This window comes from Terrapene carolina, unplaced genomic scaffold, assembly GCF_002925995.2.
Source record: "Terrapene carolina triunguis isolate 2854851 unplaced genomic scaffold, T_m_triunguis-2.0 Scaffold93, whole genome shotgun sequence".
Taxonomy (NCBI): Eukaryota; Metazoa; Chordata; order Testudines; family Emydidae; genus Terrapene; species Terrapene triunguis.
In genome coordinates, this window is record NW_020664444.1 from 5,444,921 (window position 1) to 5,460,589 (window position 15,669).

Sequence of the window (15,669 nt, forward strand, 5' to 3'; positions counted from 1 at the left end):
GGCACGAAACCCACTCTCTGTCTCCTGTGCTTTCCGAAGCTTACGAGTCTTCCCATTTTCATTTCCGGGGCTGTTTCGGCATACAACGCCAAAAGGGATAGAGAGCTGGCAATGGGATATGGAAGCCCCCCAACTCCTCTTTGGTGCTGGTTCGAATGTAGACCAGGATAGTGTAGTTATCACCAGTGTTGCAACGTCACTAAAAATTGGGATTAGTCTTTCAGCTGCAATCAAGGGGGCCAAAGAGGGCATAAACAAGACGGTGAAAATGTGCTCCTGGCATCTCCCGTCCAAAGGGTTTGCCCATATGATTACCCCTTATGGAAATGAAATTGGTCTAGTTTCTGGAGCACTTAGGTGTCCATATCACCAGCATCACCATCATAGTTGGCAATACAGGGCTGGATTTTCGGTTTATGGCATTTAGTTCTGCTCTATGAAAAGCAAGGGAAACAAATCCAATGTGTTCAAAACACTATCTTTATTGCAGTTAATTCTCGGGTTAAATGATTGGTAACAAGAGGATGTGCAGCAACAAGCAACAATTAGCCTAGCAGGACATACAGTACAATATAATTTAATGCATCCTCCAGGCAAACATCCCACGGGGGTGCGTGTGTGTATGTGTGTGTGTGTGTGTGGATGGGGACAGGGACTAACAAATGTATATTTGGTCTGTTTTCTTGTTCTAGCACATAGCATTTCACTGTTGTGTGCAGTGAATATTAAGAAACTAACACTGCAGCCTGCAGAAAGGAGGTTTTTGCACAGTACAATCATTTCTAGACTGCCTAGAAATTATGGTGCACTAAAGTGCACTAATTTTCATTGTTGATCCCTGGCCGTTCCCACTGGCTTCAACTGGAGTGGTAGGTACTCAGTAACTCTAACAATCAGCCTCTCGTTATGACGGTTGCCATTAAAAAGGGAAAGATAACACCTTGTAATGCTCTTCGATATCCTTATCGGCCCTGCTCCAGCATACTCATCCCAATGGAGCTACACACAGGATAAAAGTTATGTGCCTTCTTAAGCGCTATGCTGGATTGGCGTGTTATGTTTAGCTCATTGCAATATTACATTCTAGGAAAAGGGGAAAAAATCATGAATTATAGCAAAGAAGGTCAGCATCATTTTATCAGGGGGTAGCTGTGTTAGTCTGTATCCACAAAAACAACAAGGAGTCCGGTGGCATCATAAAGACTAACTGTTAGTCTTTAAGGTGCCACTGGACTCCTTGTTGTTTTAGTGTCATTTTAAGGTAAATGCACTGGACCAACTAACGCTCTGTAATCCTGCTGCAACCCCACCCAAATCGGTGGGGCTGGATTGGAATAATGGAGAGCAGAATATGGCCCTTTCTTTTTATTAGAAAACGTATTATTATTATTTCTATCACTGTAGTGTTTTGAAGCCCCAGTCATGGGCCAGGATGCCGTTGTGCTAGATGCTGTACAAACACAGAACAAAAAGATGGTCCGTGTGCCATACAGCTTGCGATCTAAGGGCAAGGCAAGAGACAACAGATGAAAACAGAGAGATAGGAGACTATGTCGGTCAACAGGATAGACTGTGGTCTATACACCCAAGTTGCCTTATCATTGCCACGGTCTTGGTAACGTAAGAACATAAGAACGGCCATACTGGGTCAGACCAAAAGACCATTTAGCCCAGTATCCTGTCTTCTGACAGTGGCCAATGCCAGGTGCCCCAGACGGAGTGGACCAACAGGCAATGATGAAGTGATCTCACTCCTGCCATCCATCTCCAGCCTCTGACAAACAGAGGCTAGGGACACCATTCCTTACCCATCCTGGCTAATAGCCATTAATGGATTTAACCACCATGAATTTATCTAGTTCTCTTTTAAACCCTGTTATAGTCCTAGCCTTCACAACCTCCTCAGGCAAGGTTGACTGTGCGCTGTGTGAAGAAGAACTTCCTTTTATTTGTTTTAAACCTGCTGCCCATTAATTTCATTTGGTGGCCCCTAGTTCTTATATTATGGGAACAAGTACATAACTTTTCCTTATTCACTTTCTCCACACCACTCATGATTTTATATACCTCTATCATATCCCCTCTTAGTCTCCTCTTTTCCAAGCTGAAAAGTCCTAGCCTCTTTAATCTCTCCTCATATGGGACCTGTTCCAAACCCCTAATCATTTTAGTTGCCCTTCTCTGAACTAAGCATCATGGAAAAGGAGAGTTTTGAAGAAGGAAGATGTTCGGTTTTGGATGTTTACGGGGAGCTCCTACCAAACGCGAGGGGCAACACTGGAAAGAGCACGAAGATGCTTGTTTGAAAATGCAACAAGTGGGTGATGGAGATGGGCATCGTGGGTGGTTGGGAGGGAGGAGTCAACATCTTGATACTGAATGGCAGATGATAGATAGGGCGGCGCAAGGCCATGAAGGGCTTTGAAAGTGAAGCCATGTAGCTTATATTTGATGTGATAGAGAAGCAGGAGCCAGTAGAGAGCTGCAAAGAGAGGAGCGACACAGTCAGAGCAACAAACTAGGAAAATGATCCTTGCAGCAGCATTCTGAATGCATATGAGCAGTGCTGAGAGACGGATGTTGCAGGACTCAAGATTTCCAGAGAACAAGAGTCTGGATGAGAGTTATAGGCATGTGGATGGATAGGAAAGGCTGGATCTTAGAGATGTTACGTAGAAAGAATCCACAAGGTTTAGGTAGAGCCTGGAGGTGAAGCTAGAGAGAGATCTGAGACAGAGATGATGTCCAGGTTACAGGCCCGAGTGACAGGAAAGATGGTGGCGTTGTCCACAATGATCAAGAAAGGAGGTAGCGGGAATGGCTTACTGGGGCAGGCTCGGAGTGCGGGGAGGAAGATTAAGAGTTCTGTTGTAGCGACTTTGCACTTGGGCTGACAACTAGACATCCATGAGAGGTCAGAGAGACAGGCCAAGATTTTCGTTTGGACAGGAGACAGGTCTGGAGTAGATGTTGATCTGCTGGTCGTCCACGCAGAGAACTGAATTTGTGTTTGTGGATGAGATGACCCAGAGATAAGATGTAGAGGGAGAAGAGAAGGGGACCAAGGACAGAGCCCTGTGGAACCCTCAGAGAAACTGAGAGGAGGGGATGAGGGAGATTTTTGAAGGACATGCTGAAGGAGTGATTAGAAGCTGGAGAAGACCCGGGAGAGGACTGCGTCGTGGAAGCCAAGGGAGGACAAGATTTCAAGAGGAAGAGCCTGGCTGATTATGTCAAGGGCAGCTGACTGGTCAAAGAGGAGGAGGATGGAGTACTGGTTCTGAGTTTTATCTAGGAAACGGTCATTTTTGGTGACAGTGATTTCAGGGGAGTGCCAGGGATGGTTCTAGCATGGAACTGGAGGACAGGAACTGCAGACAGCAATCGTAAACAACAACAAAGACATCCTTTGTAGGCAAAGCAACCTGCAAACATTTTACTTTCATTGTAACCATTAGCTAGCTTGTCTAATACGATCTTCAGATAATTACAGAGTACAAAAATGATTAGGCCAGTCCACTAAAACAGAGCTGATAGGTTACAATTTTTTTGTAACCGAGGTTATGTACTGAATGACTTTGGCAAGCTGTTCAGCAGAGACATTACAAGGGGCCTATGGAAGACTTCAGAACAGTGTCCTTCTGTTTTCCCATCTAGCTAACGATAAGCACAGCATCTCATGGGTCAGACAGAGCTCAGGCCTTCTATGCATTCATAAAGTTGGCACTGCCATGTAACTTTTGTTCGTTTTGCTAGCAGTGCCCATTCCCCTCCCACGCATACTCACACCCCTGCTCTGCACATTAGGATTGTTGCATGAGAAATATCTCTAATTGATTGGGAGGATTAGCAAGCTGAAAAGCAGACCAGCTGGCTGCTAGCCACAATCAGACCATGAAAATATTTACTGCATATTTATTTCCATGTTGACATAGACATGTGCGCTTTTAAAGAGGGGAATTAGTAATCTACCCAAGGAGCTCTACTAAAGCACCGAGCCCAAAGATGCAGAATTGGCTACTCTATGGCTGGTTTAATTAAATGGCCATTGAAGGTGATGTAAATATCAGACTCCTCACTATAGATGCCATTTTCCCTCTCTCGTTTAAACATTCTCACCCAGACCTCATCCCCTTCCTGCAGCTCGAGCATGAGACTCTGGCTTTGCATGATGCTCCGATCGCTGGGCTGGGCATAGAGGATGGCGACTTCCTTGTTGTTCTTCATTACGTGCAGGTAGGTCTCTTTGAAGTTCCAGGTGTGGACATTAAGGTTGAAGAAGTAGATCCCTGGCACGTAGCAGAAGAATTTCCCTGTGAACATGCTAAAGTGTTTGTAGAGGTTCACCAACTCCGTATCAAAAGTGACATGCTGGAAATAATCCGAGCTATGGAGAGGTTTTCTCCGGCCCACTGAAAAGGCAGCGTAATGCAGCTTGCAGGAGTGGCCTGGTGGGCCAACCTGGCCTTTCTGACCTTTCCGTCCATTATAACCACGTAGTCCTTGTTCTCCAGCCTTTCCAGCCCCGCCGGTGATCCCTTTCTCTCCCACGTCACCTTTTTCACCTATGATCACAAAGAGGAACTAAGTTTCAAACATATGAACACACACCACATGCCACAGAGAGGTCTGGATGGAGACAGGCAGCATCCCAATTGGTAAAATAACACTTTCTCAACAGGTGCATTGAGAAATATTTGTCATAACTAAATCACATCTAGATATGAATTCAGGAACACTATTGACAGCAACCCCCTGCCCACAAATGGCATGCTGCTAGCTAGCATGCCAATTCCATATATTGACTGCACAACAAATAAGATAGCTTTCTCTGATACGTTATAGATTCATAGATTCCAACAGCAGAAGGGACCACTCTGATCATTTAGGGTATGCAATTTTACATTTGCATTATTATTTGTGACCAGATTATTGGAAGGATTAAACTATAAAATTCAAAAAGCAACAAAGAGTCCTGTGGCACCTTATAGACTAACAGACGTATTGGAGCATAAGCTTTTATGGGTGAATACTCACTTCGTCTGATACATGCATCTGACGAAGTGAGTATTCACCCACGAAAGCTTATGCTCCAATACGTCTGTTAGTCTATAAGGTGCCACAGGACTCTTTGTCGCTTTTTACAGATCCAGACTAACACGGCTACCCCTCTGATATAAAATTCAAGAGCACATGGACATTTTGCCAGGGAGAGAAGGCTAGAGTCCTAATTTTTTCATTAATTGAGCTATAATCTATGTTAATAGGATGGATAGTGAGAACAATTATTCATGGAACCTTTGGTAACCACTACGTAAAATTTGTTTTTAGTATGTCCATACGTCTTTTCATTCATGGGAGCAACATGATTTTTTGTTTTCTTTTTGTACAAATATTTGCAGAAACTGAATTTTCACCCCTTAGCTGAGTGTTTTATGATTTAGGTGACCAGCCACCTAGGGTGTGTAAGAGAGAGGATGGCAGGAACAAAGGGATAAAAACATGGGATGAAATCCTGGCTTCAATGTGTAAACAGTGTAGGGCCCTGAACCCGACCCATATCATTTACCTATATACAGTTACACACACAGTCTTTCTGTGGCAGAGAAGAAGAAACTATGGGTGTGGTTGATGGGAAAGAGAACAAAACCTCCAAGTTTAATAGAGTCATATGTTTTAATGCCAAAAGGGACCATTATTACCATCTAATCTGACCTGCATAACATAGAAACTCAGCCAATCATTCCTGTATCAACCCCATAACTTCTGTTTGAGCTACACCATACCTTTTAGAAAGTTATTCAATTTTGATGGAGAGTCTACCATGTCCATAGATATGTTGTTCCAATGGTAATCACCCTTGGTGTTAAAAATATGCGCCTTATTTCTACCCGGAATTTGTTTAGCTTTAGCTTCCTGCCATTGGAGCTCATCCAGCCATCTCCCGATAGATTACTAAGCTGTCTACTCTCAGACATCTTTTCCACATATAGGTAGTTATGGACTGTAACCAAGTTGCCTCCTGACCTTCTCTTGGATAAACTATATAGACTGAGCAGCTTCGGTTCTTAAGAAATGGGTGTTTTTCACCTTGGAGGAGGAACATGGCTTGTGAAGTGATAGTAAATTCACAAAGTGTGGTCCTGGGCTTGACTCACCTTTCAGGATGGTGATATCTATTGTGGGCTGGACTTTGGGCACTGAATAGGTGGGGTCATAGCTCATCCTAGTGGATCGTGAAGAGGCGACGGAGACTAGCTCTTCTGAAGGCCCACAACATCGCACGCATGAAAGCCGCCGGGCTTCCCGTCTCAGCGAGCCCTTTTCTAGTAAGGTGCCGGCATTCACAGTGGATACCAAGAGCATCAGAAGCACAGAACTCATCTTCAGCTGAGCCGGCTGGAGCAGGAGAGTAATAGGAATGATTAATGTGGTGATTTAAGCCAGAGCAACCATTGGCTACGTATTCACTTACCTTAGGGTTCCCTTCTTTATTATGTTATACTGGTGTAGCACTTAGGGATGAGGGACCCATTCCACTAGGCGATGTATACCCACAACAAAGAGATAGTACCTACCTTTGAGTTTACAAACTAAGTATATCTGAAGAGACAACAGATGGATACAACATAAAGACTGGAGGGATCATGACCTAACAAAGAGATGATTATTAGTGTAGCAAGTACAGCACACCTACTGTGTAACCATTGTCGAACCAATGTTTGCCAAAGGCTTTGGATGGAAAGCACAAAATATTACTAGATATTAATTAATTAATTAATTAATTATTGGTGTTATTTACTATTACAATCTCTAATTATTGCAATTCTTAAAAAATGCAAATTCATATGTAACAAACATAACTCTCCAAAAGAAAGAGAGAGAGAAAGAAACTGCGATTTCAGAAAAACCTTCAACTGGGGGGAGGAAAAAAATCACTTTTTGCTCCAGATAACCTTCCTTTCAGCCTGTTAGTTAACCACTGTAAGGCAGACTATGCTTTTATGACTATATCGGTTTGTTGCTTCCTGCAGAATTCTGTGTAGGTTTTACATTTGCATTGCTGAATATGTATACTGGAAAGCCAAACAGCCCCAATGAATGCAGCCATAAGTGACTGTTGCTTTGCACAAACAGTGGTTCTTAAATTTTAATATTGATTTTTGTACTGTATTGGCAAGCTCCAAAATCCTGAATTGCAAATGAAGAGTGAAGGGAAATATAGTAGACGATGGATAGGAGGAGACCTTCTAGCATACAGTTGTCAGTCTTCTTACCAAGAATGGAAGCAGAAACATCACCTTATTGGCAAAAATCACAGTCTCCATTGACTTCAGGGAAATTACAAGTTGTTTCTTGCAAAAATTATGCCCCTTCGCCTCAATCTCAAAGTCCATTGAAATCCAAGAAAAGACTCTCATTTACTTCAACAGACTTAGGATTAGGCATTTCATGAAGGCTTTAGTTTCTCAACAATCCCTACTAGACTATCAGGGGAAGGTGGGAGAAGTGATGGACAGATGCCCCAGCTATGGGAAATACATGATTTGCACAAAGATCCTGTCCACAGTAGATTTCAAACCATGGTAAGCCCGATTGGTTCTTCGGAGCTGGGAAGCATTATGCCTTCTCCAGCTGGAGAATGGATTCATGCAGAGAATATGGAACAGATTTTCAGGAGGGCTGTCCTGGCACTTTCTAGGAGACATTTTCCTCTGGTGTTTTTTTAAAATTTATCATCCAGAAAGAATCAGAACCCACACACCCTTATTATTCGGTTGTTGTTCTGTTCTGTCTAACTCACGATGAGACTCGAGGAATGCTTATTAACATGCTAAACTAATTCTAGTCATTAGCATGGAAAAAACTACCCATTCATTTGAGAGCGATCAACGGTCCTGAACCAAAATCTGAATAATTTTAAAAGATTTTTTCATTCACAGTGTAACAGAGATCTGGTTTTAGGTATCAGTCTTATAGAACAGGGTTCTGATTTGCACTAATGACCCTTGACACCACTCTGGCAGCACAAAAGTGGGTGTGATTTAGGGTGCCACACACTTGAAGGACCCTTGACACCGGCTGAATATTGTAAAGGGGTCTTAGTGTACATGGGAATCAGGCCCCAGAGAGGTGACCCATTGGATGAAGTATATCATGCTTAAATGGTGTATGGCTCACAGGGGACATTTTGTTTATGGGCAACAAGTTTCTAGGCTCACTTACGGCCTGACCTATTGTTTACTGCACTACTGTATTTGCTCAACAATATAAAGTTCTGTATTAGCTTCACTCTACCTACAAATTATTCAGCGCCAACTTAATTTCAGCGAAAGTTGAAGGTATTTAGCTCTTCTCAGGGTCTTGGCCTTCTAGTCAGTAACCTTTTGAGATATATTATAGGACACTGTCATTTCAATCTCAAAGTATTGAGTTTAGGAGACATAATTGCTTTACACCTGCTTTTAATACCTTACTTGAGGACAATCAGAGTATTCATTAAGAAAAATATTTCTAATGTGGCCAGAGATGGAAAATTCATAAACGTGGAGACATTAACTCTAGTGATTAAAATACACTGTCCTCATTAGGCAGAAGAATGGTGGTTATAACTAACAGGATTAGGAAGTGTGGGTTTTTGGCTATTAAAAAAATGATAGAACTCATCCACTCAATGACTTTTTTTTTTTTAAAGTCTCAGAAAAAGAGCAGTGTTCTGGCTCTATGCACGTTGTGACACCACTGGGGAAATCAACAAAGTCCATGTTTTCTTCCATGATCCCCGAAGGGTAAAAATGCGAGCATTTGCCAGGAATTTCCTTTTGCTATAAAAAACACTGTCAATTGAGAAAATAATCCATCCATAGACTGAACCTCTTAGATCTAAGCTGAAGAAAAAATTCCCCTGATGGCTCTTGCATTCTCATGAAGCATATCCCAACATCACTGACAATATTTCAATCAAGATTGGATGTTTTTTTTGAAGATCTACTCTAGTTCAGACAGGAATTAATTGAGGGGAGTCCTAAAGCCTGCGTTATATATAGGAGGTCAGATTACATGATCACAGTGGTCCCTTTTGGCCTAAAAATCTGAGTCTATGCAAGGGCGGCTCTATGTTTTTTGCCGCCCCAAGCACGGCAGTCAGGCGGCCTTCGGCGGCATGCCTGCGGGCGGTCCGCGGTCACGCGGCTTCGGCGGTGTTTCTGTGGGTGATCTGCCGGTCCCATGGCTTCGGCGTACCAGCCGCCGAATTGCCGCCGAAACTGCGGGACCGGCGGACCTCCTGCAGGCACGCCACCGAAGGGCGCCTGACTGCTGCCCTCACAGTGACTGGCAGGCCGCCCCTGGCACGCGCTTGCTGCGCTGGTGCCTGGAGTCGCCCCTGAGTCTATGGAATCCAGGAAATACATTTTCTTTCAGACCTATGGAGTTTGGGCCTCACCAAGGCTTTCTACTGTGTCTTGGTGTGTGTATACCACTGCCCTCTTCTGGATGGAATTTTTAGACCTGATTTAGATCCAAATGGTAGAAACCTGTGTATTTGAATGATGTGTGAGCCGTGTGTAGTTAGATGAGGCCACCGGGGTGTCTGAGCATGCATGTGGTTATAGACTGATACGAGTAGAGAGGAGAGGAGATGCAAAATAGAGAGCTGGGGGAAAAAGGCAAATGGAGGGAGAGGAATAAACCAACTAAATAAAGCCACAGTAGAGAATTTGAAAGTTTGAAAGCCATTTGGTATAAAGACACACAGCAACTAAAGGAAAAAGAGAAATCTAGAAAGCAGAATGCATGAATAAAGAGAGACCAAGCACCGAGTTACAGGGAAGCAATGTAATTCAGAGGGGAAAAATAAGAGAAGAAAAGTAAGGCTAGAGATTGGATGGAAAAACCCATCAGATACCTGGAGAAAGAGGCAAGAAGGTACAATACAAGAAAAGAAAAATGTAAAAAGGGGGAGAGAGCCAAAACCATAACAGCCAGGAAGGAAATAGATGTGGGGAGGGTTGTGTGTTTTTTCTTATTAAAGACAGTTATTGGGATAGGTGATAACCTGTTTTCTCTCAACAAGACAGGTGTATCTTCTTCTGAACAGCGAACTCTGATTGTTATCACCTTCACTTACAATAAAGATCTGGCAGTCTGTGCGTCTTCAGAAAATAAATCAAAATCCTGCACCAGAGGAATGTTTGTCCTACTTTCTGATACTGATCCGACGTGCTTGCTTGTGTCTAAAATGATATATTAGCTCAACACCGAATGCCCGGAGACTGCAAAGCTGATCTCTTTCTTATTTGATCACCCTTCATGGTGCCTCTTGAGAGAGATTCATTTTCGAAGCAGCAGGTCAGAAATAGAAGTATAAATCAGTATGCTGTGAAAAATGTTTCCCTGCTATGAAAATAAGAATCCCCAAATGTCTGTTGTCCCACTGAGTAGAAAGCCCAGACATGGGATCATACACAGTCATCATGTTATTAACACCTATCACTGAATTAAAAGGAAAATGTTATTATTTGTCTGGTATTCTTAGCCTCTACGTGCGATAGGAGGAGGCTCAAAGACAAAGGAGGACTTTTCCAAAATACAGTTCAGGGGGTTACAACCTTCCTACCAAATGATATCTTTCCTTCATTTTTGCTGCATCTTCAAGGGCCCTAAAACAAAGGAGCAGAAATACAGCAAAACAAAAACAACCAAAGAAAAAAGGGTATTTGGGAGACTTCTTGGAGAGAGGGAACCAACCCACAACATTTACATCTAGAACTGAACTTTCCCACATTTCAGGGAGCCCAGATCAGAAGGTTTGGGTCTGAATGTGAACTTTCCCAAGCTTCAAAAGTGTTTGGATCCTGGCTTTTAGGTTTGGGACCAATTCATATTTCTAGCCCAATTTTGCAGATGTCGCCGGTTTAAATAAACTCTGGAAAAGCATCTGAATTTTTGGGAGTTGGTCCACAGAGCACTCAACTTCTAAACCTTTTGAGGTTTGCCCATCTTGAATTCCTTCCACACGTGAGATCCATGTTCCCTGATAGTAGACCAAACTGTGTATGCGATGGTGCTGATAATTCCTCATTAATCTGTCAAGGTTTTCATTAACGAGCTTTTGCTACTTTAAGGAGATGCTTCTTCTCAGCTAATCTGATTCCAACTAGGCAATTTCAGTGACAGAAGAAAAACCTCTTGCTGTCCCCATAACAGTGCCAGATGCCCTGCTCTGAATCCAGGAAGTTCAGCATTAACATGCTCAATTTCTGGTGGAAATTAAAACAAAACAAACACTGAAATTTTCTCCCACAATCGGCAGAATGGAACTTCTTTGGATGTTAAAAGGGGATAGCTTTAAAATCTTTAGCAATTAAAGTGGAAATTTACAAGCCATGAAATGATTCAACTATCACCCTTGGGCTTCTGTTTTGATTCCTTTTTGTTACAGTCTTGGTAAACCAATAAAAAAATAACCGGAAAGTGGAGTTTTGCTGCCTGTGAGAGCACTATGGATCTGAGCCTGATGGAAGACTCCAAATAACTTCAGTGGGCTTAGGATCAGGCTCTGTATGGACATGCTAAATGTGTCTGTGTTGGCTTTGTTATAAAATCTGATTAGATGTACTGTAGGAGCCGATTTAAATACAATAAGGACCCTAGTCTGCTTGACTCAAAGCAAATCTTTTGCAAGGCTCGAAAAAGCCTGGTTTGCTTTTTTTGGGTCATTTTCCTCTCCTGCTCTGCATTTCTGACTAGAATGACAATGTCAAAATAACATAAGAAGCTGTTCCTAAGGTATTTCTGCCCAGACCAGAGCAGGAAGCACTACAGTCTCATGAAAGTCTGTCTCCCCTGTAGCAAAGTCAACAGATTCTGAAAAACGTAAGTGTCCAAACTTTGGTGCGCATTTGCAAACAGAGCCTGCAATCTGAACCTTTATTACTGAGCTCCCTTACATCAGTGGCAAAGCAGGTGTAGTATCAAGAGCCATGGCAGAGTTTGATTTTAATTTTCTTTTCTGATTTTGACAGATATCAATGTTTATTTTTAAAGATTATTTTTATTTCTATCCATTTAAATGTTCACCCTTGTCTAAAATTATGGGTTTTAAGCATTTTTATTTTTAATCTATTTAAATTTTCATCGTTGTGGGAAATTAGAGGGAGGGCATCAGACAATAATTATTTAATGACAGCAGACATCCAGATTCCTCTCTGGATGAGGTGGTGTAACTCATCAAATAACAAAGGCAAACACTGAATGTGTTTATGCAGCTGGGTCGGCTTTAATGAACACTGGCTGTTTCTTTTGATTCTAGAGGGGAGGGTCACACATATGGTGCTAGAGTCTGTCTGAACATAGATTTAAAAAATAATAAAAATAAAGTGAATGACATGCAAGGAAAGGGGGGTTAATATCCAAATGAACAACTCTCACTCCTCCAGTCTGACCATTCAGTTTGGTTTCTCTACAAGCTGAAGGCAAGTCAGCCTGGGGAAAGGGAATCTCTTTAGTTTATACAAGAGGCAATATGCCTTGTGGGTGGGGGCACGGTATTCTGGAGACGGGGATTAAATTCCTGGCTTTGGCACAGACTTTGTGTGACCGTGGCCAGCACTTAATCTATCATGTGCCTCAATTTTCCATCTGTAAAGTTGGGATAATATTTTATTTGCTCACACAGGTGTTGTGAGGATAAAATTCATTCATAACTGGGAGGAGTTTGACGAAGGCCAGGTAAGTAGGTAGATCTATTCTTGAGTCACAGGATGTCTGTTTAAATTTCTGCTAGTATAATCCTTTCTCTTTATTCCTAGGATTTGTCCTGGTCACTTAAAAAAGCAGTTCTAAGATTACCTTTCCTTTAACTTAGAGAGCAGCTTAAGCCACTGCCCAATTCACTGAGGATAAACATCCTCAACTAAAACCCAGTAGCTGATTTAAGGTAAAGATCCCTCTTGTATGGTATAGCTGGAAAAGACACAGCAATTTGTTGTACTGCAGGCTTTTGAATTGATCCGAGGATGGAGCCCCCTTCTAGTAGCAGAAACGTTCCTTCTGCTTTACCTTTTTTACCTTCTGTCTTCTGGGAAGTCCTCAATGTTGGCTAACAGGTTCCCCGCTCCTGGTGGTGGAAATGGCTGGAAGCAAAGAACTTTAAGGCTGTTATACTGTGAACACTAGACTCTCTCTTGGAAGTTATTTGATTTTGCTGGAGGAGCTAAAGTTTCTTCTTGGATGATTTATTATGCAAAGGCCTTGCCACTCTCCAGAGCAGTTAGCACTGTGAGGTCTACAAGTCCAAACAGCTCAGCAATTTCTTCTTCCTACAATGGCTCACGGTGAAATGGGTGGGCAACCATTCTTTGAAACCATAGCATTAGTTCCTCCGCACACACTGAGTCGTAATTAACATTCTTGCAGCCATGAATTGACTTGCAGATTCATGAAGAGGAAAAGTTAGAGTCAAAAAGGCAATGTGGTTTAAAATACCTATGTTATTCACAGCCTTGTGTAGATGACCCACTGGGAACTTCCTCTGTTTACGCTGTTTTCAAAACATTTTGGGATTAATCTGAAGAGGATTCCAGAGCATTGCGAGCAGAATCTAAATTGGTTGAAATCCTTTTAATGCTGCTGCTTATCGCTTCCTTGCTTTGTATGAATACACGCAGATACACACACAAAGAGCTTCTATGGGCCTGAAGCAAACCCCTAGAATTGTGCACCCCAAAAGCTGGGCTTGTTTTGATCTAGATCTTAACACCGCAGAAGCTCGGATTAGACCCAAACTCACTGGCTGGCTGGACCCGCCTTTTAAACGGGCTACACAAACGGCTGGATCCAAACTTCGCAGCTCAACAAGTTTTTAATCCAATTCCTAATAAACAGGGATAGAATTATTCTGTTACTATATTTATATCACTAATTCAGATCCAGTGTAAGCAGACTGTGATTTAGGGAGTAGCACCTGGTTTTAAACCAGGTGTCAATTGCCCTTTGGTTCACGAATCATTTGGGATGGTAAACAGTTACTTTTACTTACTGAAGAAATAAAAATCCCTTTCTAGTTCACCTTTTCCCTGAGCAGGATTTGGCGTGTGCATCCCAAGTCGCTCCTTGCCAGGAACATGATTGCAATGGATTGGAAATGGCCATGTTTTTTTACTAGGCGGGCCCTTGAAAGAAATCCCATTTTCGCAGCATGTCCAGACAATGATTCAGCCCTGCTTTGTGGCGAGAGGAGACAAGTTACAGCTAAATAATATGCAGGGCAATTGCCCAGACGAAGCAAATTAACTGCCTATGTCTCATGCTCCTTTGCGCTCTGCTGGTGGAAATATAGTTTGTCTCGGTGACTCACCAGCTGATCTTTGGACTTTCTTGGTTTCAACTAAAGGCTGAAATTGTTTGGAGGGTTTGTTTGCTTTTTTCAGCAACTAAAATGTTTTCACAGCACAGACGGACGTGTCGCAGCAGAACGGCACAAATACCCCGTTTCAAATCGCCACACTCATGCTACCTGTGAAACAGCTGAGAGCGGATGCTGAGTCCCATATGACCGTCGGTTCTCTCCTTCAATCCATGCAACCTGCACTACCGTGACTAACAAATAATCAGAATAATAACAATTAATAACTGATTACTATATCTCTCTCCCCTGAGCCACTCTGGCACCACCATTGATTCCTGCCTGAGGCTATGAAAAAAAAAAAAAGGCACAATCAAAACTGTTGTGAGTCTCAGGCCAACTGGAGAAACCGAATTCATAGTTGTGGCTATTGTTTCCAGGCCTGTCTCTCCCTTCTCTCCTCCATCACATCGGTTCTAGCAGAGAGTTGATCTGCAGACTAGCACAGCTGAAGGTCACCACAGCTCAGGAGGCTTTCAGAAATAATGGCTAGCACCGCAGAGCAGGGGCCCAGGTTCTATACAACAGGGTCACGGTGACTATTCCACCACTTACCCCAAACCAGACAATCGTACAAAATACATTCATGCCTCAATGTCTGTGGTGACTAATGAAACAATGAGCGTTAAGTGGGAACAAATCAGAGCCAGTTCAATGACATTCTGGAAAGCCCAGGCTCTTCCTTTCACTTATTTTGCATGGGGCAGCAAGCAGAAAGTGAAGCGAAGTAGCCAAGCCACCCCTTCCTAGTGACTCAGGAGAACAACCTGCAGCCGCTGGTTGGGAACAGTTCTGACTCCAGATCAATATTGTTTTGCCATCTATGTAGATCCATTTAACTTACCTTGTGACTCAAAATCCCCTTCTCCTTAGTTTCCCTGCTGTTGCCTAGTGAGCTTCATGATATGAAAGCCCCTGTTCATTCAGCTGTTGGTCTGGTGGCTTCTGTTGCTGCAACTTCCTTGCCGGTGTCCAAAGGAAACAGTGAGTGTCCGTCCAACTTCTTATGCAACTCAGCAGCTACGGCGCAGGCAGTTTGCAAGTGATTTTTCTTTGCTGCTTGTTTTCATCCAATTGGGCTGGATTGGGCTCCTGCTTTCTTGTTTTGCAGTAGCCTCCTCAGCATTTGGAGGAAGTCCGTCAGGCTGCACAGCTCCTCTCAGGAGAATAGAGATGAAGAATTAAAATAAAAAATAAAAAGCCACAAATAAAACCGACAGTTGGCCAGAGGGAAGATGAAAGTGCGAGAAACACATGCAACT

General features: G+C 42.8%; 1 protein-coding gene across 1 annotated transcript; it reads right to left on the reverse strand.

The window, feature by feature from the left end:
• Window positions 1-2,153: 2,153 nt before the first annotated feature.
• C1QTNF8 (C1q and TNF related 8) lies at window positions 2,154-15,345 on the reverse strand. The gene is made up of 3 exons (XM_024212441.2): window positions 15,252-15,345; window positions 6,159-6,399; window positions 2,154-4,565 (listed from the first exon to the last, which is right to left on the reverse strand). Exons 2-3 carry the CDS (start codon window positions 6,382-6,384, stop codon window positions 4,018-4,020), a joined length of 774 nt encoding a protein of 257 aa, XP_024068209.2. The 5' UTR covers window positions 6,385-6,399; window positions 15,252-15,345; the 3' UTR covers window positions 2,154-4,017.
• Window positions 15,346-15,669: the final 324 nt, after the last annotated feature.